General features: G+C 48.1%; 1 protein-coding gene across 1 annotated transcript; it reads left to right on the plus strand.

Moving 5' to 3' along the window:
* Positions 1-678: 678 nt before the first annotated feature.
* LOC103011508 (protein-glutamine gamma-glutamyltransferase Z) lies at positions 679-27,963 on the plus strand. The gene is given in 17 exon segments (XM_007173625.2): positions 679-922; positions 1,357-1,602; positions 2,132-2,250; positions 5,322-5,450; positions 5,531-5,594; positions 5,597-5,707; positions 7,827-7,965; positions 9,472-9,575; positions 10,018-10,260; positions 10,729-11,055; positions 11,533-11,693; positions 13,537-13,670; positions 13,925-14,051; positions 24,090-24,261; positions 24,368-24,613; positions 27,562-27,678; positions 27,914-27,963. Coding segments are annotated over 17 exon segments (2,733 nt in total).

The following is a 27,963-nucleotide window of genomic DNA, read 5'->3' on the forward strand; positions in this document are numbered from 1 at the left end:
CTAAGGTTTTTACTTGTGAATCCTCACTTAATGCCCACGTGAATTCTAGGAGGTAGGAACACCATTGTCACCATTTTTTTGATGTCTAGGGACCTTAAGTGACTTGCTTAAGGTCTCACAGCCAAGATGGTGAGAGCCTGCACCTTGCCCATTATGCTACAAGAGTTTTAAAATTACACACTAAGTGTACATCCTAGGAAGCAGCCAGTACCCTCATCCACCTGCAACATGGCTGAGAAGCAAGAAATAAACTGCAAATAACCCTGAGGTGGCCACCCTCCCCCATATCCTAAAGCAGGGACTTTCCTGTAGCTGAGGTCCCAGCCTCCAGTCAGCTCATTGACTTAATTCATACAAAATTCGAGTATGCTCTTTCTTCTATCATTCAGGATAACAGAGTAATTTTTAGAAAGATTGTCAACAAAAGTGATTAAGAGTGCATGGCGGCACTTTGAGGTTAAGTTTCAGTTATCTGGAAACGTTGTGCTGTCTGGGACCCCAGTTCTTGAGCACTGTGGCTCCAGGTCCAGGTCCAGAGGTCACCGGGATCACGAGGCTGAAATGCTCTCTGAGGCGGAGTCCTGAGACTAGGGGGCAGGTGGCAGAGGGCTAAGATCTGGACAGCAATCTTACCCAAGTCAGAGCCAGGTGCCACGAAATGTCAAGAAGTGGCAGGGGATGCTGAGCCCAGGGAGCCACAACTGGGCAGTGACCTGTCCCCCCCCACCCCCCGTCCCAGTGGCAGCCTTGGAGCTCAGGTCCGTCGACCTGCAGAACGCCAGGAACAACCAGGAGCATCACACGCAGCAGATGGGCCTGCAGCGGCTCATCGTGGGCCACGGCGAGTCCTACACAATCCAGCTGCATTTCAACCGACCCTTCCACTCTGGGACCGACTACATCACCTTGGTGGCTGAGACAGGTGAGCCCACCCCTCCCCAAGACAAAGTTCACCTCTAGGGCCCCTGCCTCTCCTTTCTGAACCGCCCTCCACTCTCTTCTCCTGGGACCCCCGGGACCCTATTGGTGCTGTTAAGAAAAGATTTGGCCAACTCAGCAAACTAAGATTGTGATAATAACAGACAACTTTTAAATACACAACAGGCACTGTGCTAAAAATTCACACACATTATCTCATTTAATCCCTGTGACAAGACTTTCAGGTGGGTACTACTACGATCCCATTTTACAGATTAAAAAACTGAGGCCCACAGATCTTAAGTGCGTGTCCAAGGACACCCAGAGGCAGTAAAAGGATTATCAAGCGGTAGGAGAAGGTAAGGGTCCTCCCAGTTCCCCTGAGACCGCGTCACATAGATTTTGCACCTCACTTTGGGGTCATTCTCTCTTACACAGGACCAGAGCCCACAGTGCTGCTGGGGACCCGAGCCACCTTCTTGCTCACCCAGGCCCGACAAGGCAATGTCTGGAGTGCTTCTGACTTCACCATTCATGCCAACTCGCTCTTTGTCTCCCTTTTCACACCGGCCGATGCAGTCATTGGTCCCTACACTCTGAAGATGGAGATCTCTCAGGGCCCTGGTCACAGCACATCCCACCCTCTGGGGACTTTCATCCTGCTTTTTAACCCTTGGAGTGCAGGTGTAACTTGCTCACAGGTTGTAATTCTAACTGATCCATTGGGAACACTCTGTGAGGATCTACTTAGAAAGCCCTGAAGTTAAAATGCTGCACATCTATGCAGTGTGTTACCATGTGCTCACTAAAAATCATCTTTACAGAGAATTTTTAATGGCATGATGAAAATGTTCATGGTGTGATGTTAAGTGAAATCAATCAGGAAATGGAACACATATGATGGGTGTCTCTGAGTAGTAAGAAGGGGTGATCTTCATTGTCTTCTTTCTGTCATCCATATTTTCCAAATCTCTATGAAAAGCTTGCTGTTTTTATAACCAAGAAAAGATCATCTTTTTTTAAAGTATAGATTATATCACTGGCCTCTAGAAAAGCACACAGACTTTTAAGGGGTCCAGTCTTGATTTCTATTGCCATCAACCCATTGCTTATCTGATTATCCAGCAAGATACTGTCATTAATGTTTTTAATTTTATTACCGTTTGTTTCTTGGTTTGGGGCTTTGCCCCCTCTGCTATTCTTAACTGCTCAGAGGACGACGTCTACCTGCCAAGTGAAATAGTGCTGCAGGAGTATATCATGATGGACTATGGCTTTGTTTACAGTGGTCATGAAAGAGTCATCACCCCCTGGCCCTGGAACTATGGGCAGGTAACACTGTCACCTGAAGTGGGCCTTAGACAACTCTATTAGGTTATGAAGTGCCACTAACAGAAGTCAGGATGTGCAGTGCTGGACCAATTTCCCATCCAGTGGGAGGCACAAGGAGGGAAGGGGAGATGTCTTTCCTTCTCAGTTTTTAATATTTTATGAAAAACTTAAAACATAATGCAAGTAGACAGGCTACTATAACGAACCTCCATGAACCTCTTACCTTCAATAGTGATCAATTTATGGTGTATTTTTTTTTTTTTTTTTTTTTTTTAAAGGATTTTCTTATTTATTTATTTATTTATTTTTGGCTGTGTTGGGTCTTCGGTTCGTGCGAGGGCTTTCTCCAGTTGCGGCAAGCGGGGGCCACTCTTCATCGCGGTGCGGGGACCGCTCTTCATCGCGGTGCGCGGGCCTTTCTCTATCGCGGCCCCTCCCGTCGCGGGGCACAGGCTCCAGACGCGCAGGCTCAGCAATTGTGGCTCACGGGCCCAGCTGCTCCGTGGCATGTGGGATCTTCCCAGACCAGGGCTCGAACCCGTGTCCCCTGCATTAGCAGGCAGATTCTCAACCACTGCGCCACCAGGGAAGCCCCAATTTATGGTGTATTTTGTTTCATCTATATCAGGGATTTGCAAACTATAGCCTGTGGGCCAGATGTGGCCCACTGCCTGTTTTTGCATGGCCCAAGAGTTTAGAATGGTTTTCATACTTTATAAACTGCTGAAAAAAAGAATTTTTAAAAAATAACACAGCCATCTCTTAGTATTTGCAGAGGATTGGTTTCAGGACGCCTCCACAGATACCAAAATCCAAGCACGCTCAAGTCCCTTGTATAAAGTGACATAGGCCGCTCTCGCCTTCTGAGGTGGCCCACGCTGTGTCTATGGAATGTGTATCTCTCTAAATAAACCCACTTCTTACCTATCACTTTGTCTCTCACTGAATTCTTTCTGCCATGAGACATCAAGAACCTGAGCTTCATTAAGTCCTGAAACCAGATACTGAAACCCCTGCCAGGTGGGAGAAGTTAACTGTACGCTGCCACAACTGGCAGGACCCAGGACCGGGTGGAACCAGAAGGTTGATGATGCTGACTCCCACTTACCTCACCACCAACCAATCAGAAGAAAGTCCATGAGCTGATCACACCCTCCTCTTTGAACCATTACTATAAAACTCCTCACTACCCCCTCCAGGTCGGGACACTCAGTTTTGAAAGCATTAGCCCTCTGTGGCCCCCTTTGCTTGGCAAAGCAATAAAACTATTCTTTTCAAGTTCACCCCCCAATAAAAAAATAAAAAATAAAGTGGCATAGTATTTGCATATAACCTATGCACAACTTCCCATGTACTTTTTTTTTTTTAAACACTTTTATTATTTATTTATTTATTTATTTATTGGCTGTGTTGGGTCTTCGTTTCTGTGCAAGGGCTTTCTCTAGTTGTGGCAAGCGGGGGCCACTCTTCATCACGGTGCACGGGCCTCTCACTATCGCAGCCCCTCTTGCTGTGGAGCACAGGCTCAAGACGCGCAGGCTCAGTAGTTGTGGCTCACGGGCCTAGCTACTCCGCGGCATGTGGGATCTTCCCAGACCAGGGCTCGAACCCGTGTCCCCTGCATTGGCAGGCAGATTCTCAACCACTGCACCACCAGGGAAGCCCCCCATGTACTTTTAAATCATCTCTAGATACTTATAACACCTAAAACAATGTAAATGCTATGTAAATAGTTGCTGGCACTGTGCAGCAAATTCACGTTTTGCTTTTGGGAATTTTCTGGAATTTTTTTCCCTAATATTTTTGATCCTATTCGTTGAATCCATGGATGTAGAATCCACGGACACAGAGGGCCAACTGTATTTTGTGATGTGCAAATTACATGAAGTTTGAACTTCGGTGTCTAATAAATAGCATTTCATTGGAACACAGCTACGCTCATTCATGTAGGTATCCTCTGCGGCTGCTTTCATGCTACAATGGCAGAATTGAGTAGTTGAGACAGAAACCCTATGGCCTGCAAAGCCTAAAATATTTATTATCTGGTCCTTTACAGAAAAACTTTGCCGATCCCTGGTGTATTCTCCCCCATTCCTCGCATCTCATCACTGGATTTTTGGGAAGTAAATTATCATATCATTTAATCAAGTAATACTTCCAAATATAGTTCTAAAAGATGATGACTCTCTGAAAAACTGAGCCACAATACAGTATTATAACTGAAATAATGAACAGCAATTCTTTAATAACACCAAATATCCAGTTAGGGTACACAGCAGGGGACCTTTGACTCTGGGCAACTTTTCTACTCTCAACCACCAGCCACGGCTGGGATAGTTTCTCTCCGCCTCCCACTGCCTTCTCAGCCCTGTCCACACCCACTGGGAGGGAAGAGTGGATTGGGGGCAGGAAGCAGGGAGCCTTGCTGAGGAAGATCAGGTTCCCTGTTCTCCAACAACTTGTGTAATTTTTTGAAACTTAGAAAAATACCAGGGCATTTGGTAGCCAAAAGGGTTACGACACATGTAGCAAATACATGTTGTAGACGTGTGTCATGAGTGTACACGGGCTTCTCCTGTGCTCACACCATCAGCACTGAGCCCTCTAGCTGATTTGAAGGTTCTCCACGCTCTTCTCCCTCTCCTCACGTGCCTGGCCTTATATGTATCCATCCGATCTTTTCCTACTCTCGCAAGTCCTCCAGAAGGAAAATCTCTGAGCCTCTGTCTCTGGTACCCATCACGCCCAAAGACCTTGGGTGAATGCCTCCACCCCGCTCTCTTCCTGTCTACCTTGTCCTTCCAAGCCCACCGGCTCCAATAGTGTTCTCTGATGCCTTCACCTGACTCTCATCTCTCCAAATTCCATTTGCATTTTCCACCAGAAACACACAGGTTAGTTCTTCAAAATTCTGAATCTTAACACATTCCCAACTTGACTTACAAGCTCTTTGAAGGCAGGAACTTGTCTGATATTTAGCCCCATCCCTAAACGTCGGCGTTACTGACTTGGCTTCAGAATTCTAGACGTTTTTACTCTTCTCTTTGTTCTTCCTTGAAATCCCCTGGAAGTTTGAAGAGGACATCATAGATATCCGCTTTGAGATTCTGAACAAGAGCCTGTACTTCTTAGAGAACCCATCCAAAGACTACTCCCAGTGGAACAATGTAGTGTATGTCTGCAGGGTGGTGAGCACCATGGTAAGGCCAGAGGCTTCCCCGGCCCTGCCTGAGCTTCCCCCCCACTGCACCGCGAAAACCCACCTGTCTCTCCTCTGCAGATCAACAGCAATGACGACAGCGGTGTGCTGCAGGGGAGCTGGAGAGAGGACTACTCCCAGGGGGTCACCCACTGGAGTGGACAGGCAGCGTGGCCATCCTGCGACAGTGGGCGGCCAGGGGCGGGCAGCCTGTGAGGTATGGGCAGTGCTGGGTATTTGCAGCTGTTACGTGTACCGGTGAGTGAGGGGGAGATGGGAATGCAGAATCACCTATTGACCCTTTGTGATAACTCTTCGAGGTCGGGCTGGGATTATCTCCACTTCACCTGAGTTAACTGTGGCCTGTCCACAGCCCCATGGCTAAGGAGTGGTGCTCACTTGGCTCTTAACCAGCACACTCTATAGTCTCAAGGAATCCTGCAATAACCAGGGAAGGAGTGACCTGCTGCAACCACTCTTCAGTCTCCTTGATGGAGCAGTTAGGCTATTAAAATGGTCACCTGGATAGAGGAGCTTGTGGTCCCAAAGTGGAGGCAAAACTGACTTCTTTCTGACACCTGCTCAGGCTTCTCAGCTCAAGGTGAGCCTAGAGTCAGGGGCAGGTTGAGGGAAGCTTGAGGTGCAAGCAGATAATCTGGGAGCCTGATCTCATCTGTGGGCAGAGCTGGTGGCTCCCAAACACTTCTCAGAGAGATTCCTGAGGAGTTACAATGAGAGATTTACTACTTTGCTGACTACCCTTAAGGAGCATCCATGTTTTATGCATTATCAGTTATTTACAATTTAGTCCCAAGTCATTGATCAGATTATCTGTGAAGATGAGGGAAAGATGGAAAGCACTGCGGTGCCTGCCTATCTTCCCCCAAGAGGCAGGAGTACCTTGCACAGTGCTGCCTGTTACATTGTGATGCTCAAGAAATGTTTACTGAACCGATGTGTTGACTCTGAGTTGGAGAACGAGGGAGCACAGAATGGGAAGGACAGAGACAGGGTCCAAAGACAAAGTTCTAGACTTTTCTGAGAGGGGCAACATAGCTTGGCAGTTATGTACAGGTGCTACAGACAGCGGAGAGGTTTAAATATGAGTGTTCAAATCAAGTGACCTCATTTTGTTCATTTGTTTTCACGGGAAGATGCTCAGCACAGTGCCAGTATTTAGTACAGCCAAATCTGCCTTGGGCCGGGATGTCCGTGACTATGCAGGTGTTAAGGAGGGGGGCGCAGGCCTTTAGACCCTGCAAAGAGAGGGAGAAGGTCTAGGTCTGCATCTTTGCTCCACCTCCGAGCCACTCCCCACGGCTAGGCCCTAGAGTCTACGACCTTTGAGCGAGGGGAAAGCTGCCCTGCCAAGTTGCCTCTGGCCACTTGCAGCCCTGGTCTAACTCTCACCAAGGGTTAAAGGTTTGTGAAAAGCCCAGGAGCTGTGCTGGGAGTGGATAGGCGACTGTGGACAGCTGGCGTCCTTTGGGGATCTTCAATGAATCGAAACAAAAAGATTGGTCAATCTTAATAGTCCTCTTACATTTCAAAGCATTGCAATCCTCCCAGCAGCCTCAGTGGGCACCATCTGCTCCTAAGCAGGACAGGGGTGGGATAAACCTCTCTCTAAACTCCTCACCTTGCTTGCAGAGGTGGGGACCTGTGTTCCAAAGGTCACACCTGGCTCTCGGCTTAATTTCATCTGGCCTTGGTCAAGTGTGTGTGGTGGTGGTGGTGGGGATGATAGCGATGTAGTGGCTGCTTTGTGTGATTTCTGAGAAGCCACAAGAGGGTGCTGTTGTCTTATCAAAGATGGTCATTGCCTCGTACATGCAAGGTTCCCTTCATCGCTGTCTTCCACGTATCTCTATACGTCTATCTGGCTCTTCTATCTGTGCTTTAATTTCTTTCTTTCTTCCAAACCCTTTTATTTGAGTATAATTACAGATCCAGAATTTCAGAACTGAAAATCATCTGGTCCAACTCTTCATTTAAGAAGACTAAGGGCCAGAGAAGTTAAGCCAGTTACCTAAGGTCACACAGCTTCTCTTCTGGCTGTGTTTAGGTCCTCTGTTTTTAGTCTGGAAAGCTGCTGAATGGAAAAATCCCTAAATGATAAATTGAGTTGTTGTTAATTGTTAAGTGACCCTCAAATGATTTCTTTCTCCTGGTGGAATGGAGACTATGGATAGGGCAGGTAGGCCACAAGGTTCTGGGCCTGGGTGAGGTGCTCTGAGGATAAAGGAGTTACAGGTATGGATCTGCAAGAATCTTGGCCTTTTTCTCTCCTCCAGCTTGAAAGTGAGAAAGTATGCACATGAGACCAATGATTCTTCTTGAAATAAACAGTTAGTCCCCATGCTTTTCTTCTCTTTAGTAATGAGATGCTTAGGTGTTCCTACGCATGTCGTTTCCAATTTCCACTCTGCACACAACGTGGATGCAAACTTGACCATCGACACCTACTATGACCAACATGCAGAGATGCTGCCAACTCAGAAACGAGACAAAATATGGTAAGGGGCACCGTCTCCTACAGGTCTCTGCTCCGTTCCAGGTAGGGTAGGAAAATTCTGACCTGATGCTCTCTGGCCTTGAGAAAATATTGCCCCGTACATTGTTGCCGACGCTCAGAGAATAAGTCCCCCAGCCAGAAAGCTGTTCTGGCTAATCAGATCATCACATCAAGCTCATTTCAGACATAGAAGACTATGGGATAATGTATTCTGAAGCTGGCAACCAAATGAATAGGTCGTGCGTCCTCTGAATACTGACCTCAAAATCTGTTTCATCTGACTCTTCCTTCTTTGAGCCTTTCTGTTTGCACATTTCTCTGTTTCTCTGTCAGGGCAAAGCCAGGACTAGCTGCCTCTGCATTACTTCCTTTGGTCTCTGCTTACTTCTCCTCTCCCTGCCCCACTCACTCTCTGCAGGTATGTGTATATAAGTCTGTGTTTCTGTATGTCCCTTTATTTTTGGATCTCTAGTTGCTTCCTCTGGTTCCTTTCTCCTCTGCTCTACCCCACATCTGATTTCCTGTTTTTGCTTTTCCAGCCAGTTTCCAGGTAAGACCTTTGAACTGTATGAGAACTAGCTGCTGTCCTTGGAGCTCCCTCCCTCTCTGGGCTCCTCGAGGGCTGAAATTTCTCTGGGTCAATGAGCAGTAGTGTATCTAGGAAGGACATGTCACTTGTGTAGAATTCTGTCTGTGAGCACATAAGCTGAATCTAATCATGAAGAAACAGCAAGCAAGTCCAAAATGAGGGCCACTCTGATATAAATAAATAAATAAATACATACATACTGTATTCAAAATGTCAATGTGATAAAACAAAGCCGGAGGAACTCTTCCAGATCAAAGGACACAAAGGGTATTGGTCAACTAAATGCAATGTGTGATCCTGAACTGGGTGGAAAAGAATGCCATAGAGCAGCAGTCCCCAACCTTTTTGGCACCAGGAACCGGTTTTGTGGAAGACAATTTTTCCATGGAAGGGGCGGGGCGGTGGTTCAGGCGGTAATGCGAGCGATGGGGAGTGGCAGATGAAGCTCCGCTCGCTCACCGCCGCTCACCTCCTGCTGCGCGGCCCAGTTGCTAACAGGCCACGGGCCGGTACCAGGGGTTGGGGACCCCTGCCATAGAGGACATTATTAGCTGACAACATTGAAATATAGACAGTAAAGTAGATAAAAGGATAGTATCAATATTAAATGTGTGAGGTTGATAACTGTACAAGAGTACGCAAGGGAAGATCCCTATTCTAAGAAATCTCCACATCCACACTGAAAGAAAGCTAGTGATAAAGCAAACAGGGCAAAATGCTAGCAATAGGTGAACTGGGTATAAGGGTGTTCTTTGTACTATTCTTGCAACTTTATTATAAGCTTGAAATTACTTCCAAATAAAATGTAAAAAAAAAAAAAAAAGGAAGAAACAATGATATAAAGCACTCAGTATAGGGTCTGATACCTGGCAAATCCTCTGAAAACGTGAGTCCTTTTCTCCTTACTGCTTTCTGCAGGAATTTCCATGTCTGGAACGAGTGCTGGATGATCCGGAAAGATCTCCCTCCAGGATACAACGGGTGGCAGGTTCTGGACCCCACTCCCCAGCAAACCAGCAGTGGTGAGAGCAGACCATTGTGGAAGGGTCCGGGCTCTGTGGGGACGCTGGTCGGGGTGACTGACCCCGTGAGCAGGAGGCCAGAAAGGAACGATGCCCTTCCCACTTCATCCGCTTTCCAAAGTCGTAGCAGAGACAACTTCGGGTCAGGGGTCTAACTTTGCCTTTGGCAGTTGGGTGAGCTGATGAGTCACTGGACCTCTCAGTTGTTTCCTCACCTGTAAAGTAGGGAAGATGAAGGTGATGACTGCTGCTTCCCAGGGTGACTGTGAGCATCAGATGAATTAATGGGAACTGGAGAGCACCCGGTGGATGAGGGTCATTAATGCCGCTGCCCCTCCCCATCCCATCTCCCTACCTCTACCTCCCATGGCCAGGACCCCCTGGCCCTGGTCCATATGTCAGCAGCCAAGTTAGTGGTCCACAACTCCTGTTCCCTGAACAGGGTCGTTCCACTGTGGCCCTGCCTCCGTAAAGGCCATCAGGGAAGGGAAGGTCCACCTGCCCTACGACACCCCATTTGTGTATGCTGAGGTGAACTCTGGTGAAGTCGTTTGGCTGTTGGAGGATGGCCAGGCCCAGGAAATCCTGGCCCATAACATCAGTTCCATCGGGAAGGAAATCAGCACCAAGATGGTAGGGTCAGACCAGAGCCAGAATATCACCAGCTCCTACAAGTACCCAGAAGGTGCCTGGGGCCCCAGTGTTTCAGGGAGGGGGGCAGCTGTAACCTGCTTTGTGTTGCCTCCCAAGGGACATGAGGATGGCTCTCACGTTGAAACCATCACCACTTAACCACCGCCTCCGCAAAAGATGACAAAAAACACCAGCCAGTGCTTATAATCATGAACTCATTTAACCCAAATTTTTGGTAACTCTATGAGGTAAGGAAACATCCCTGGGCTATATGTGACTGAACCAAGCGCCAAGAGATGAAGGGACTGTGATAGAGCAAGGGTTTGAGCCCAGCACCAAGCAACACCAATCCCCTTGTTCTCAGCCGTCATGCTGTATTGTCTCCTTAGGCAGCTATTCTTGTGGTTGAGGCTTCCGGAGGGGACCTGGGAGTTGCTGGGTGCCTTGTTTCCAGCAAGAAGGTCATTGGTCCTCCTGACCCGTCCCCACCGATGTCTTTCCTGGCTCTCCTTTCTGTCAGGATCCGCTGAGGAGCGATCTGTGTTCATGAAGGTCTCCCGGAAAATGCTGGGCCCTTGGAGGGCCTCTGCACCCTTCCTGGAGCTGCTGGGATCTGGGGGCTTTGAGGATCAGCTGGCACAGCTGCAGCTTTACCCGACCAGGAAGCCTGAGTGGGGCCAGGACCTGCTGCCGAAGCTGCATGCCCGGAGTATGGCAGATAGAGCCCAACCCCAGGGGCCCATCCGCCTGCTGGTGCATTTCTGTGCGCAGACCCTGCTGCTCGACGGTGGCACCTGGGAGCCCCTCTGGAGACAGATAGTGCACTTGACCCTGGACTTCGGGGAGGGTGAGTATGAGGCAGGCCTGGAAAGGCACATACAGGGAGGGAAGCTTGGGGCCATGAACAAGGCACCCCCCCACACACAGACGCACACACACACGCACGCACACACATGCACACGCACGCACACACACATGAACACACACGCACACACATGCACGCACACACATACACACGCACACACATTGGGCAGTGAAGCTGCTGTTGGCAGGAGATTGAATGTCAGGTACTGTACCTCTGATGCCATCCTACCAGGTGAAACACAGCAGTGACCTCGGGGGTCGGGGGCGCAGGGTAAGCACTATCTGTCTCTCTCTCTTACACACACACACAAACACAAACACTTTCACACACGCACGTAGACTCACACTCATATTGTCTCTCAAACACAAACTATTTTTTCCTCTCTCACACATACACATTTTCACTCTCTCTTTCTGAGACCCATTCCTGGACTCAAGATGTTATTTTGTCTGTGCTTAGAGACACAGTGGCTGCTCTTGCTCCCCTACAACAACTATAGAAACAAACTGATGGATGAAAAGCTGATCTGTGTGTCTGGCATCGCCAAGGTGGAGGAGACAGGGAGGTCCATGCTGGTCCTAAAAGATATCTCCCTGGGGCCTCCCCACTTATCTACTGAGGTAAGGCATCTGAACAGAGATGGGGCCCAGGGGCCCTCTGACTCACCCAATTCAGGGGCTGGGGGTACAGCAGCTAACAAGGCACAGTCCCTGCCCTGGACACCAGACAGGTGATTAAAGTGCAGTATGGTGTGGTCCCTTGCACTCTGTGCAAAGGGAAGGCTTCCCAGAGGAGGTGACATTTTACAGAGGATGCACAGGAAGACACTCTAGAGAAACGAGGTGGAGTTGAAGGCATTTTAAGTAAGGAAGTAGCTTTGCAGAGGCAAAGAGACAAGAAAGGCAGTATCTGGGAGATGGAGTAGAGAAGACAGGTTTGAGAGAGACTCAGGCCAAATTCCTTGTCACCTGATAAGACAGGGGTGACAAGGAAGAAGGAAACAAATGAAGGGTGAGCCTCACATTTCACGTTCAGAGGCTTGAGTGGCTGGCAAGGCAATTGCGTGAGGAACGAATACAGGTGAGGGAAGGGTAAATGGGGGAGGGCAGGGATGATCTCCATGTCCTATAACCAGGGTTTTTCTTCCTCTGAAGCCTCCTTTCCCCACTTTCCCCTTCTACCTGAAGGCCTTGCCCACTGCCTAATCCCCACCTGGCTGTGCACCTGGTGGATCTGTCAACAGCACCCTCCACCCCCGCCAGAAAGAGAACGGTCTGGCCACCTGACAGTTTTCACCTGGGCATGCTGTGAGGTCGTCAGGCCAAGTGATGGCAGGCAGCCTCCATGAGGGGGGAGGGGGTAACAGTGGGCAGAATCACAAGAGCAGACACAAGCCTGGTGCTGAGGTGAGGGCCCTGCCCATTACACAAAGCCCTGGTTACCACAGGATCCAATGCAAACACATCAGATGCCAAGTAGGCTGTTAATTGGTCCCCATTGCTAAGGAACCCCGGGATGATTTGTGTGACCATGCTGGATGCCAAAGCTATTTTGACCTTGTTCAACTTTGGCACACTCACTAGAGTACAAAGGACTTGTTTCTTTTCTTTGAATTCCAGAGAAGTCAGGATGTGTTCTTCCTTCTCCTCGATTCTCTGGTTGAGCCAGAACATGCCCCCAGTATGATCTGGGTGGTCGAGTCATTTCAGTTCAACACTCGTTTACCAAATATCCATCATTTGGCTGGCACTGTGCTAGGCACTGGGGCTCTAGAAGTGAGTAGGATGGATCCCTGCCTCCCACTCACAAGTCAAGGCCATGCTGCCCTATGACACAGACCTCACTTGTGATGCACTGAATACACCTGGAAAAACTCAGAGTGGGTCTGCTAATGCATATAAAGACAGAGCAGCATGGGAGGAAGATCCTGACTGGGGTCTAGGACACCTGGGTCAGGTCCTGGCTCTGCCATTAACATATCCTGCAACTTGGGCCTCAGAGTGACATCACCGGTGGCACATGGATGGCACACATGACACCACTTCCTTATCCCATGCCTGTGTCAGACACTACTAATCAATCACGACCCTCTCACTGGCTCTGGATTGTCCTCAGGATCCTTTTTAACACACCATTCCTATCAGCCACAACTAACGGATTGGAGCTGGCACTTAAGTTGAAATCTAATTGCCATCCTGAGCTAGATGACGGGGAGGGAAATAGATTCCACTTGGTGCCAATTCCCAGCTGGTGGTGGCTTCCAGTAGTACTGTGAGCTTCTAAGGCAGGCCAGTGTATGTGTTAACTGTGACTACTGTGGGCTCATGTTCTCACCCCTGCAGTGTCTTCGTGCTAAGTGAGCAGCCCCTGGTGGTCATCAGAGGGATGGGGAAGTGAGGTTGCTGAATTGAGTGCAGAAATGAGGCCAGTTGCCCGTGATATCTCCGTCTTCTTTCCACACAGGTGTCCGAGAGGGCCGAGGTGGGCAAGGCCCTGAGATTCCACATCTCGCTCACCAATACCCTCTTGGTGGCTCTGAGTCACTGCACAATGGTTCTGCAGGGCAGTGGCCTCATCAACGGGCAGATAACAAATGAGTAAGTACCATGGCTACCCACCTGTCTCATGCTGTTCTTAGATAAGGGGGTGCCTCATGGGGTCATAGGATGGTCCTTAGTCTCCTGGATGGTGTCTCCTTTCCCCCACCTTCCCACCCTCCTTGTGGAAGGTTGAGCTCAGTGGTGTTGAGGGGTGGGGGTGGGTGTGGGAGGTGCTACCGACGAAGAGGGGAAACCAGATCACCCACCCAAGCAGTTACTCAAGGCTCTAACAGGCCCTTTTTGACTTTCAGTCTTGGAATTCTGGTGGCCGGACACACCATCCAAATTCAACTGGACCTCTACCCCATCAAAGCTGGACCCCACCGGCTGCAAGTCCTCATCAGCAGCAACGAGATCAAGGGCTACAGGTTCATCTTCGTTGCTGCAGGAAGGGCTTCTTGAGCCTCACACCCACCTCCTCAGGCCTTCCCAGTCGTCCAGCCCCTCCCCTGCCCCCCTCCTGACACCCTCTCAGCCCCCCTATCCCTCCAGGCCCATTTTGCTCTCTTCTCCTCCTGAGGGTGTGGTGTTACCTTTGCTCCTTCTCTGTCCTCTTCCCTGCCTGCCTGGGGGTGAAGGAAGTGCTGTTAGAACCACTGTGCATCTCGGGAAGAGACAATAAAAATGCTTCATCTATCATCAGTGTTCCTTTTTCTGTGCTAACAAGCTACTTATTGCTATTGGCTGGTCCTCTTGGCCTGACTGCCACCTGTGTAGCTGGGCCCTCCCTGCTCTTCCTGTCTTCTCTCTCCTCCTGCAAGATCCGCAGCCACAAAATAAGTGCAGCGTGATCCCCTCTAAACCAGCCTCTCTGGAATCCTAGATCCCAGGTCTCTCCATTTAAATTGTCTTAGTGAGCCCACAAGCAGAGGCTGGAGGGAGGTCTGGGGAGGGCGGCCCGGACATGCTGGGAGGACACTGTGGCGCTGCAGGGACCGGCCAGAAGCTGCTGCCGGCCTGAGAGCCTGGGGACGTCGGGGCAGGGCCCACTCGCAGTGGTCCCAGGATGACTGGAAAGCACTTCATAGTGGGCTGCCCCCCAAAACAGGGCCACACTTTCCCTGACCCCATCTCCCCTTCTTGCTCCCTCACCCGCTCCCTCTCCCCAATCTGACGCTCCTCAGCCTCTCTTCCTTCATCATGTGTGTTTTTGTTATTTTAAGAACAGGGAGCCACTCTTTCGTATTTTCTTCCTGTGATTCTCTAGATCATTTGTGCTCTTCTTAGATAATTTGGAAAGAACAGAAAAGTGAAAAGAAACAAAAGGAAAATCACTGATAGCTTCCCCATCCCAGAAGAAATCTCTGCTAACATTTGACACATATCTTTCTGGTCTTTTCCCCCCTTTCATTGTGTTTTTGAAAGTTATCATTACATGGCTATCATCAAAAAGACAAGAGATAACGAGTATTTATGTGGTGAGGGTGTGGAGGAAAGGGAAACCATGTGCACTGTCGGTGGGAATGTAAACTGGTGCAGCCACTGGGGAAAACAGCATGTAGGCTCCTCAAAAAATTAAAAATAGAACTACCATATGATCCAGTAATTCAACTGTTGGGCATATATCCAAAGGAAATAAAACCACTATCTCGAAGAGACATCTGCACCTCTGTGTGCAATGCAGCATTATTGACACTAGCCAAGATATGGAAACAACCTGTGTCTGCCAACAGACAAATGGATAAAGAAGATGTGGTGTATACAATGGAATATTAGGCAGCCGTGAGAAAGAAGGAAATCCTGCCATTTGCTACAGTATGGATGGACCTTGAGGGCATTATGCTAAGTGAGAGATGATTCAGATAGAGAAAGACATATACTGTATGATACCGCTTATACGTGGAATCTAAAAAAGCTGAACTTGTAGAAACCGAGAGTAAAATGTTGGTTACCAGGGGCTGGAGGCAGGGGATTGGGGAGGTGTTGGTCAAAGGATATAAATTTCCAGTTAGAAGATGAATAAGTTCTGGAGACCTAATGCACAGCATGATGATTATAATTAACAATACTGAATTATATACTTCAAAGTTACCAAGAGACCAGATCTTAAATATTCTCACCACAAAAAAAAAGAAATGATAATCACGTGACATGATAGAGGTGTTAACTGATGCTGTGATGGTGATCACATCACACCATATCAGATGAATATAAACTTAAACTAACACAATATTATATGTCAATTATATCTCAATAAGGAAATAAAAACTAAAGTTATCATTACAAATGGACCTATCTCCATCACGGGATTTAGAAAATCCAGAAACACAGAAGAGGAGAGCATCTTCCTGCAGGTTTTCAGAGTGGGCCCTTCAACCTGCTGCCCCCCCTCACCCTGCTTGGTGGCTCTGCAGGTTCACTTGGTTTCTCTTGCCACCCTCTTCCCCTCCCCCTCTTCCTCCTCCTCCTCCTCTCTGCTTTTTATTTATTTTGCTTTGGCAGGCTGCTTTGGGCAAGAAGGGCAGGAGCCTGCACACCTGCACTCCACCCTGGGTACCAGCTGCGCCCATCCCCATTAAGTGCCTTTGGCTCCATCACTGCTTGTCACTGCTGTGTTCCAGGTGGCCCCCCGCCCTGCCCTCCCACAGGAGACCTGGAACCTGGGCTGGTGCCTGCGGAAACCTGAAACCTTTGCTCCGTCTGCTGAGCGCCAGTCCTCCTTTGTTTAGTCATTGCCCTTCCTGTCCAGGAGGTCTGGTGGCACAGAGCTCCCGGGCTGTGTCACTTGTGTCACTGGAGGGGGAACAGTGGGCTGGCTTCCTCCTGGGCCTCCCAGAGGTCTCCAAGGGGAATGGGGATGTTAGCCACCTCTGCCTTCCCAGTCGACCTTGCAAATAATTTCCTCTCTCCCCACCTAAAAATTGGCTTTAAAAAATACACTGTTGTGTTTTCCTCTTTTGTTTTTTTCACGTGGGAAGCCTGTCTGGTTTCATTTTCCCACCTCATTTGGACAAGCTTGACAGTCTCAAAGCTCCCTTCCAGCTCCGACATCCCCCAGGGCCCAGGATGCCGGGGTTCATGCCCACTGCCGCAGAGCGCCCTGCGATTAGGTCCTGAGCGACCTGCCTCTCCATCTTCATCCTAATAACCCCCTGGGGCCGGCTGGGCCAGGCAGGGGTGCCCACAGATAAACTGGCAGAAGAAGTGTTTGGGCCGTGCAACAAAGAGGCACAACCAGGCCAGCACCCTTGTCTCCTGACTGCTGGTCTTCCCATCCCCCATGGCGTTCACGGAGACCGTTGTCCTCATGTCCTTTTGGCTGGTGGCTTTGGGGTCCCTGCTGATATAAAGCAAAGAGCTCTGGCTCCCTCGTGTGCAAAATGCTAGCAACAATAAAGCAGTGCCAACCCCACCTCCCCTCAGAGGGTTGCTGTGAGGATCAAATGAGAAAGTATATTTTAAAGAGCTTTGTAAGTTGTGAAGCACAATATTAAAGACATTAAATAATGGTGTGAAGATTAAGTGGGATAGTGCACATGAAAAAGTAAAACAGTTCTTTAAAAGCTATTACTAGTTAGTTCTACTAGTAGTTCTAATATTTAGCCAGTATCATGATTAAGCCCTGGGAATATGTTAATAAGACACAGGCCATGGCCTCAAGGGGGACTGGGGGAGATATAGGTAAGTATTTATAATGTGAGTAGACTGATAGGAAATGTAAAAGGGGGTGCCCCTAAGAGCCTGTTATGGTAGAGAGAGTGTCAGGGAGACTTTGATGCTTGAGCTTGGACGCAGAAAGTAGACAAGTGAGGGGAGAAGATTTCAGAAAGAGAGAGACCAACGATGCATGTGCGGGAGAACTGAGGTGCCGGACTGCAGGTCTCCATCTGAGAACTGAAGGGGTTTGGCCTCCCTGGGCTTCAGGCAGGAAGGGAAAGTTCCTGAAGGGCTTTGAAGCTGATGTTGAGAAGTTTGGACTTTACCCTCTGTTGGCTCTTAAGCAGAGAGCAACCTGGTTGAATCGGCACTTCTGAAAACTTACTTTGATGACTCATTTGGAAGAAGAATGAGTGGGAGACTGGCGAGCAGTAGCTGTCCAGGCAAGGGGGCTTCAATGAAGGCAGGGCCAAGGGCACGGGGAGGAGGGGCCAGTTGTAGGAGATAATCAGGACTGGACAGGGCTCAGCGACTGCTGGGCTAAGGGAGGGCAGAAAGACGGAGAAGGATGAGAGGGCATCCAGATTTCCCCCTGAGTGACTGGGCGGGCACTGTCCTCGCTCACCAAAACCAGAGATGCAGGAGGAAGGGGAGAGGGGAGGAGTTCCATTCTGGATTGAAGGTGGGTGTGGAGATGTCAGATGATGAATTGCATATGAGAGCTGACTGGGGACAGGGAGAGTTGAAAAGACAGGAGGGAGGATGAATGCTGGTGAATGAGGTTCCTGAGGAGAGATGTTTAGGGCCCCAGAAAGCGGGGGAAGCAGGGGGAAGGGTCCCACAGGAGGGAAAGGTAGGGTCGGTGCGGGTGCAGGGGGCTTCCCGTGTGCCACCCACTCCCTATGAAGGGCCCTTCCCCGCTCCTTCTGCCTCTCTTCCCCCATCTGTGTTTTTCTTCCTCCAGAGACTTGTACTTGTCTTACTAGAATCAAGGTCATCACTGGCATTCCCACCCTCTCACCTATTTCCAAAACTCCTCCATGAATCTTCTCATTTTCTTTTTCTACTGCTTTTATTTGAAATTTACCTTGGACCTGACAGGTCTCACTCAAGACAATATCTTTGCCAAAAACCAAATACCAACAAATCATACCAAGGGTGCTCCAGAGTGGGTTCCGTTTTCATTTGATGTCCAGAAAGTGACTCTTCAGGATAAAAGAGAGGGCTCAGGTGCCAAGTTCTAGGCTTGAGAGCTCTCTCATGTGACCTACAGTCCTGGGACCCTGGTACTCCTCCCTGCAGGGGCACAGGGCCTCTTCCCTCCTCCTGGAGGCCCCACCAGCCCACCTCTCCCACCTGGCTCCCCCATCACGGCACAGCACCGGCCAGGGAGTGCCGCATTGCCCAAGAGCTACCAAAGGCTCACATGGCTCAAGGCCCTGACGGTTCATTGGCCTCCACACTTCCTCTCAGCCACACACTGCTGCCAAGAAAAACCGGACGGCAAGTGAGAAAACCAGTTGCGATCTGCCCAGTAAGCAGTGGTGGTGCAGCAGCCACACTGTCTCCTGGAGTCTTGGGGGTGGAAGGGGAAGCAGACACTCCAGGACCATTTTCCTGAAGCTCCAGGCCATCCAGCTGTCCTGCGGGGAGCAGCCCGGGAACCAAAGGCAGCCACCACGGCGCAAGGTAGGCAAGGCCCATGGGGCTGCTGAGCTCAGGGCCAAGGAAGTCAGAGAGACTGTAGGAAGTCAAGAGGAGCGTGGATTCAGAGGAAGGGAGGAGCAAATAAAGAACGGGGGCGGAAAGAGTAGAAACCCCCAAAACAGGAGAAATCATTGGTAGCTTGAGAACCAAGAGACCAGGTAGAGGCTGGCAGGTAAGCCAGCTAAACAGCTGAGTGCCAACATGCCTGTTTCCACAGCCCCGTGGGACGGGGCAGGGCCAGGGATTAGGGGGTCAGGGCTCCTGCCCTCTCTGCTACAGCTGACCCTTTTCTTTTTTTTATAGTATTACAAGGTACTATTCTTTTTAAATTAAATTTAATTAATTTATTTATTTTTGGCTCTGTTGGGTCTTTGAGCAGGGGCTACTCTTTTTTGTGGTGCGCAGGCTTCTCATTGTGGTGGCTTCTCTTGTTGCAGATCACGGGCTCCAGGTGCACAGGCTTCAGTAGTTGTGGCTCACCGGCTCTAGAGCGCAGGCTCAGTAGTTAGGCACACGGGCTTACTTGCTCCGCGGCGTGTGGGATCTTCCCGGACCAGGGGTTGAACCCGTGTCCCCTGCATTGGCAGGCAGATTCTTAACCGCTGTGCCACCAGGGAAGTCCCACAGCTGACCCTTTGACACTGAACAAGTCACTTCTCTAGTTTCCAGTCCCCATGTCTGACCAATGAGGCTGGGACCAAACCATCTTGAAGTTGTCTTCCAGCTCCAGAATTCTCTGAATCTTCATTCTTCTCTTCTTCCTCCACTTCAGAGGGTCAGTGGCTCACATTCCCACCACCATCCTTCTTTCTTTCTTTTTTTTTTTTTCCTTTGGCCGTGCCATGCGGCATGCGGGATCTTAGTTCTTCTACCAGGGATAGAACCCTAGCCCCCTGCAGTGGAAGTGCAGTCTTAACCACTGGACCACCAGGGAAGTCCCACCATCCTTCTTTCTGTATCAACTTCCTCTCTCTAGAAAGAGGTGCTATGAAGACTAAATGGTTAGTCGAAACCATTTACAAGAATGAGCTAAAAGCTCTACAAATGTAACAGCTTCATCTTCATTTACTATTTTTTGTGTTTAAATTTATTTTTTATAAATTTATTTATTTTATTTATTTATTTTTGGCTGTGTTGGGTCTTCGTTGCTGTGTGTGGGCTTTCTCTAGTTGCGGTGCGTGGGCTTCTCATTGCAGTAGCTTCTCTTGTTGCGGAGCATAGGTTCTAGGTGCCCGGGCTTCAGTAGTTGTGGCACACGGGCTCAGTAGTTGTGGCCCACGGGCTTAGTTGCTCTGCGGTATGTAGGACCTTCCCGGACCATGGATTGAACCTGTGTTCCCTGTATTGGCAGGCAGATTCTTAACCACTGTGCCACCAGGGAAGTCCCCTGTGTTTAAATTTTTATTTTTAAATTTTTATGAATTTTAATTACACAAGAAATATAATGAATACATAGTTGGAGTAAAAAAAAACGCAATAATTACAGATAAACCTACAGTCCCCTGACTGCCACCCCAACCCAGGCTCATTTCCAGAGAAACCACTGTTACCAGTCTTTCATCTATACATTTATATTCATATATATATATGCTCAATGTAATGCATAGGATTATCTTGTGTGGTTTCTTATTTATTTATTTTTTTGGCATACCCATGGTATCATCATATTGTACATATTTTTCTACAACTTGATTTTTTTCCACTCAACAGTATGACTTGGAGCTCTATCCACACCCCTAAGTACCTACAGATTTAACTCAATATTTTTCACTTTGCATAGTATTCCACAGTATGGCTGTAAGTAATTTATTTATCCAGTCCTCTACTGATGGGTATTTAGGTTGTTCCCATTTTTCAGTTACACAAGCAATGTTGCAATGCACATTCTTAAATATGCCTCTTTGTGCTCCTGTGGGAGTGTCTCTCTAGGATAGACCCTGAGATCAATTACTTTAAAAGTTCTTCCTATAATTTCCCTTCTACCTCCTTGATCATTTCACCCCATTCTGCACTCCCATCAAGGAGAATAAATATGTCCAATATTAAATGTACCTCCTATTTGAATATCTGATATTTGCCTATAGCACTAATCCCTGTGCAGAGATTAACTTCACCCACGATGTATCCAGAGGATGAGATTTGGCCCCAGCGTTTGCTGTCAGGCAGATGCTGCCACACCTGTTGAGTAGTTTGGGTCATGTGTCCAACCTGAATCAGGGCCGGTTAGCAATCTCTGTCTAGTCAGTTGGTCTCCAAAAAGGGTGAGCTTCTTTTTCCTAGAAGGAAAAAGCCCAGTGCTTTCCCAGCTGGCAGTGGGTCAGATGTCCTTTCTGAACACGAGTAAAGGCCAGCAGTGGGTGGCAGCTGCCAGGTGATGGAAAGAGCACCAGACTTGGGCCAGTTACCCTAGGTTTAACCTTGGGCAAGATATTTAACCTACCTGCAACTTGGTTTTCTCATTTTCAAGTGTGGATGACATGACATTTCATCTCCCCAATGTTGTGGTGAATATTCCATGAGATCACTGTCCTAGAGAGCCTAGGACAGGGCCCAGCACATGTAGACTGGCCCTCAGTAGGTATTGGCTGAATCTGAAATATGAAATAAGTACAGGGTGATTATATAAAAAAATAGAAAACTCTATTCAACCTAGCAAACATTGGAGTACCTACAATGTGCCGATCATGTTTATATTTCTTATATAATAACAATAATAAAACAACAACTAGTTTATGAGAAAGGTACATGTTAACAATAATCAAAATAACTTAAAGAAGTTAAAAGGATAAAGTTTGTTATTTATTAGGGCATTTTGGTACAGTTGATTTGATTCATATTTGTTTATAATAGCTTTATTGAGGTATAATTCATATACCATAAAGCTCACCCATATAAAGTGTACAATTCAGTGTTTTGTTTTGTTTTTAGTAAATTCACAAAGTTTTGCAAGCATCACCACTAACTAGTTCCAAAACATTTTCATCACCTCAAAAAAAAAACCCCATACCCACTAGCAGTCATGCCCTATTCTCCCTTACCCCCAGCCCCTAGCAAGCTCTAATCGACTTCTGTTGCTATGGATTTGCCTATTCTGCATATTTCATATAAATTGAATCATACAATATGTGGCCTTTTGTGTCTGGCTTCTTTCATTTAACATAACATTTTCAAGTTTCATCCATGTTATAGTATATTCAGCATTCCTTTTTTTTTTTTTTTCTTAAATCGTGTTTGTAACTTTTTTTTTCTTTCTTTCTGGTCGCACCGTGCGGCATGCGGAACTTCCCCGACCAGCGATCGAACCCGTGCCCCCTCCAGTGGAAGCACAGAGTCCCAACCACTGGACCACCGGGGAAGTCCCAGCATTCCTTTTTTTATGGCTGAATAATTTTCCATTGTGTGGCTATACCACATTTCATTCATCCATTAAGAGGGTGATGGACATTTGGATTGTTTACACTTTTTGGCTATTATGTATAATGCAGTCAACATTCATGAACAGGTTTTGTGGGAACATACATTTTTTATCTCTTGGGTATATACCTAGGAATTACTAGGTCATATAGTAACTCAATGTTTAACATTTTGAGGACTGTTTTTCAAAATGGAAGTGTCATTTTACAATCCCACCAGCAATGCCTGAGGGTTCCAATTTCTCCACATCCCCACCAACACGTATTATCTGTCTTTCTTATTATAGCTCTCCTAGTAGATGTGAAGTGGTATCTCATTTGCATTCCCCTAATGATTAACTATGTTGAGCATCTTTTGTGTTTATTGGCCTTTTGTGTATCTTCTTTGGAGAAATGCTTACTCAGATCAGTTGCCCATTTTTTATTTGAGTTTTTTTTTTTAATTGTTGAGTTATACAAATTCTTTATAGTGAAGGAACATTCTGAGTTGTGGCTCTTATAGGATCAAAATACATGAACAGATAGGGCTACCATTTGCTTGGGGATAGATTGGCTGGAGGAGAGGGCCCATGCTGGGAGTGGTGAGAGGTGAGAATGCAAGCATAAGTTAAGGCTATGTCTGCAGGGTCATGAGTGTCAGATTAAGGAGTGTGCCTTTTGTATGTTGGGCTGTGGACTTTTAAAGCAAAAGGATGGCCAAATGTATTTGATCATCAGCAAAGGATGATCAAATTATCTTGAGGGAAGATAATCTGGTGATGTGTTAAGGGGTGGGTGATGTGGAGAAGTAGGAAGCAGACCTGATGGAGGCTGTTATAGTCACTTGGAGTGAGGTGAGGAGGTCGGAATTGTGTTAACCTGGAAAGGGACAGATGGATACCACAGACTTTTTAAGGGAAGGAGTGAAGGGAGTTATGACACAAGAGCGGATAGAGACTGAGAAGAAGATGGGTAAGTCAACTGTGATTTAAGGGTTGTGAACCCAGGTGCCTAGGGACCGTGGTAGAACCACGGCTAAACATGGAGAAGTCAGAAGTGGAGCCCTTTGGGGGAGGCACACTTGGAGAACAATGAGGTCAGTCTCTGTTTTAGCGGAAGCTGCAGAAGGCTGGGAGTGGGCCTTTCTGGGACTGTCCTCAGCATCCCAGCTCCCAGGGCACTGGGCACATAGCGTTAGTGGTAGTCAGAGAGCCAGCAAATTGCTTCAAGCATAGCAGCTAACCCAGGGACAGTTAACCTGGGACAGCTACCCCAGGGACTTGTTCCCAGATCTAGAGGCTGGTGCAGGGTCAAGTGAAACTGTTAAGTCCAAGAAAGTGGATGCTGGGGTGAATCTGGAGACATGCTAGACTGAAGGGAGCAATCAGACTTGGCCAGGCCTACAAGAGGAGTCAAACAGAGGCAGAAAACTATGCACCTCCTTACGGGAGAAGGGGATAGAGGGTCAGAGAAGCAGGGAAGGAAGGGAGGAAAGAAATAAGAAAGAAGCACTTGCACGCCTGGAGCCTCATTTAATCCTCATACCAACCCTGTAAGGCTGGTATCATGGATTCTATTTTACCTACTTGGAAACTGAGGCTCAGAGAGGTTAAGTTTCTTTCCCGAGTTTGCATAACTAGCAAGTGGTGGACAGGATTGGACCAGGCTCCACAACCTTGCTCTTTTGTCTGGCCCTGGCTGTCCTGTCACGGGGCTGGAGGTGGCCCTCATCGACCTCCAAAGCTCCTGGAACAACGTGCAGAACCACACGGAGGAGATCAGCTCTGACCGCCTCCTTGTTCGCCAGGGCCAGGCCTTCAACATCACCCTGTACTTCAGGAACCGGGCCTTCCAGCCAGGCCTGGACAACATCATCTTCTTGGCTGAGACTGGTAAGGACCCTGGCCGGCTCGCAGGGGCCATGTGTGTGTGTGTTGTGGGGGATTTTGGGGGGTGGGAGGTCACCGCAGAGGTCCTCATCTCTGCTTCCCTCCTCAGGACGACTGTCAGACCTGGCCAAGGGGACTCAGGCTGTGTTCAGCCTGGCAGGTCATCGTGGCCCGAGCCCCTGGATCGCCTCACTGGAGACCACTGGGGCCACCTCCCTGGAGGTGAGCCTGTGCACCCCTCCCATGGTGGCCGTGGGTCAGTACATCTTGAAGGTTCACATCGAATCCCTACAGGGGCCTGTCATGGCCTACCAGCTTGGGGAGTTCATCCTGCTCTTCAATCCCTGGTGCTCAGGTAAGGTGGGATGACCGTGTGGGTTCCCTCATCTCTGCCCCTTTGTCAGTGCCACAGACAGCCAGGCTCAAAGATTTCCAGACCCCTTCTCCCTAGCCACCCACAAATCTCCCCAATCCCACGTACTCAGCATCCACTCCCAACCACCAACAAGCAGAGTAGAGAAGCCTTGGTATTTATTTACTTATTCAGAACTTTAAAATGATGAACCAAGTCATCTTTACTTAAAAAGAAAACTATTACAATTAAGTTTGACTATTATTAACATCTACCATCATCATACATTCTAAAGTTAACTTGAGGTTTTTCATTATAAGACCAATAAGTGCATTCCATTTTAAATTTGTGGAATGAAGTACAGGGTAAAAGGAAGGAAGGAAGAAGGAAGGAAAGAAGGAAGGAAGGAAGGAAGGAAGGAAGAGAGGGAGGGAGGAAAGAGAGAGAGAAAGAAAAAAAGAAAGAAAAAGAAAGAGAAAGAAGAAAGAAAAAGAGGGAGGAAGGAAGGAAAGAAAGGAAGAGAGAAAGAAAGAGAAAGGAAGGAAGGGAGGGAAGAAAGAGAGAGAGAAAGAAAGAGGGAGAGAAAGAAAGAGGGACAGAAAGAAAGAAAAGAAAGAAAGAAAGAAAGAAAAAGAAAGAAAGAAGGAAAGAAAGGGAAAGAAAGGAAGGAAGGAAGGAAGAAAGAAAGAAAGAAAAGCTCCATTTAAGGTGAAAAGTAAAACCTTATCCCAATCTCCAAGTTCCATCCTCCAGAGGAAATCCTGTTAACATTTTCTTGTGTAGCCTTGCAGAAATGTTCTATATTTTATCAAATATGTATTTATGCATATATGCATGCGTGTGTGATTATACAATATATACCACAGATGAGATTATTTAATACAAAGCATGCTCTAACTTGCTTTTTTCATTTAACCATTCAACTTTGGACATATTTTCCTATCAGTACATTCTTTTTAATAGCTACGATTACTCCACTGTTTGGACGTACCAAATGTTTCTCATTAGTCCCCTACTTATGGACATTTTGGCTGTTTCTAGTGTTTGTCTTAGACAGACAAAGCTACAGAGAGTGTCCCAGCACCACATGTCCGATAATTCCCATCCTCTAAATCTGCCTTGGGGCAGGGGTAGCTCCGCAGACATGCAGACACGGTGTGGGCAGAAGGAAGGGCGAGCCAGGAGGAGAGAGCAGGAAGAAGGGCAGGGAGGGATGAGAGTAGGGAGCGGGTCTGGTGGGCTTTGGGGGCAGAGGCCAGACTCAACCAAGCCTTACTTCTGACTTAAAGGACGCCCCCCGCTTCCCTTCCTCCCTCTCCCTCTCTCCCAACCTTATCCCCAGGGGGCCTGCTGGGTCGTGCCAGAACCCAGAACCCTCACATCTCTCACCACCTCTCACTGCCCTGTCGCTGAACGGCTCAGAACTCTTACCTATCAGCCCGGTGAAGAGGCACTGCCACTGAATCAAGGAGGACAGCTGTCTGTCTGTCTCTCTGTTCTCCCAGTCTCTGTGTCTCTCTTACACACACACACACACACACACACACACACACACACACACATGCATATCTCCCGGCCTCCTCCAAGACTAGGGGTTTCAGACTTGTACTGAGGGCCCACCTGAGCTGTGGGGAGGAGAGTGATGCCTGTGGGGCCTTCTCTTTTCAGGCTTGTACCCCACCCGGGTCCCAGGGAGAACCTATAGGGGCTAGGGATTGGTAGGGGCTGAAGTCAGGATCAGTGGCTCCCCCATCACCACGGCCAAGATATTGGCTGGGGAGCCCCACACACCCTGTCTCAGGCCACTGCTGGTCCCCACTATGGAGGGGGATGTGCGTGCTCTCAACCATGAACCTGCAGCTCTCACCACCCTGGCCCAAAACCTGATAAAATGCATGTCAGCCAGGAGTCCTTCTCCACCAGCGACCCACCCCCCTCAGACTGTGTCTGAGGCTGCCTCTGAGGAAGTGGGGAGGGTACCATCACCTGAGGCTCAGGCAGGGCTTCCAGACAGTTCCAGGACACTGCAATGAGGACATCTGCCCCCACGGCCTTTTGTTTGTTCATTCTTAACTTTAAAGAGAAATTTTTTTTATATCATAAAAGAGATGTGTTCATTCCAGAAAATCTAGAGAACACCAATAGGCAAAAAGAAAAAAAATACTGCTAACATCTTTTAGAATAGGGTTCAAAATCCTCTGTTCATACACATATGTTTTTAACAAAAGTCAATTCGTGCCCTACACATTATGTAACCTATTCAAGCTTAATATATCAAACGTAGATTTCTGTCTAAATATACAATTTTGTACCCTTCTATTAATAGTGCACAGAATTCTGTGATGGAGATGATTATTTAACTAGTCCCTAAGGACAGGGCCTTTAGGTTGTTGTCAATTTTTCAGTGTTATAAACAGCACTCAGACGAGCAGCTTAAGTATCTAAATCTTTGCGCACTTTCTAAATACTTTGCTTAGAATAAATTCCTACAGAAGGAATGGTGAGGTCAATGCCAACCCCTAGGTTCAAGCTTTCTCATTTCCAACCAGGATTAGTTGAGTGTAGCAGAAAGAGAAGGGAACATGGACTCACATGGGCTCTGTGTTCAAATTTCACTCTACTTATGTGTGGTTTGGGCAAGTTACTTATCACTCTGAGCCTGTTTCCTCAACCTTGAAATGGGGCTAGGAGGTAAATGTGCTCTGTAAACCAAGAAATTCCACCAAAGGTAATTTTTACTTCTACCCCATGTTCCTATTGAGCCTGTCGCTGGTGTTGATGGGGGGTAGGGGATGGGTCTCCCCAAGATGCCTCACTCATGCCCCTCTTGGAGTCACCGGGTTCTCTCCCCAGAGCTCAGTTTCCATGGCCCTGGGCCTTCTGGGGGTGGGAATGGAACAGGAAGGGTGGCATGACTTTTCTGCTTTGTGTTCTCCCACTTTGATTCCCAGGAGACGCTGTCTACTTGGACAGTGAACCCCAGAGGCAGGAGTATGTCGTGAATGATTACAGCTTCCTACCAAGGGAACAAGAACTGGATCTGTCCCTGCCCCTGGAACTATGGACAGGTGAGTCTCAGCCCTGTTCATGGCCCATCCAGGCCCTGGGCTCCTAGGGAGAGGGGAGCAGGAGCAGATGGGAGGGTGCCCTTCATGCATGCTTCACCCAGAACTGCTGACAAGTGGGAACTAAATGGCCCCAGGAAGGTATGAGACATGACCCCACACCTTCCTGGGAGCTAGGGGAGCAGCCATAGAAAGTTGGAAGGTGTTCTTTGCTGATCACGTCTGATTTGGACAACAGGATTTAAGGGGGAAGGACAGCTGAAGGCACCCACTCAGGAATTCCACTAA

This window comes from Balaenoptera acutorostrata, chromosome 3 (genome assembly GCF_949987535.1).
Source record: "Balaenoptera acutorostrata chromosome 3, mBalAcu1.1, whole genome shotgun sequence".
NCBI lineage: Eukaryota > Metazoa > Chordata > Mammalia > Artiodactyla > Balaenopteridae > Balaenoptera > Balaenoptera acutorostrata.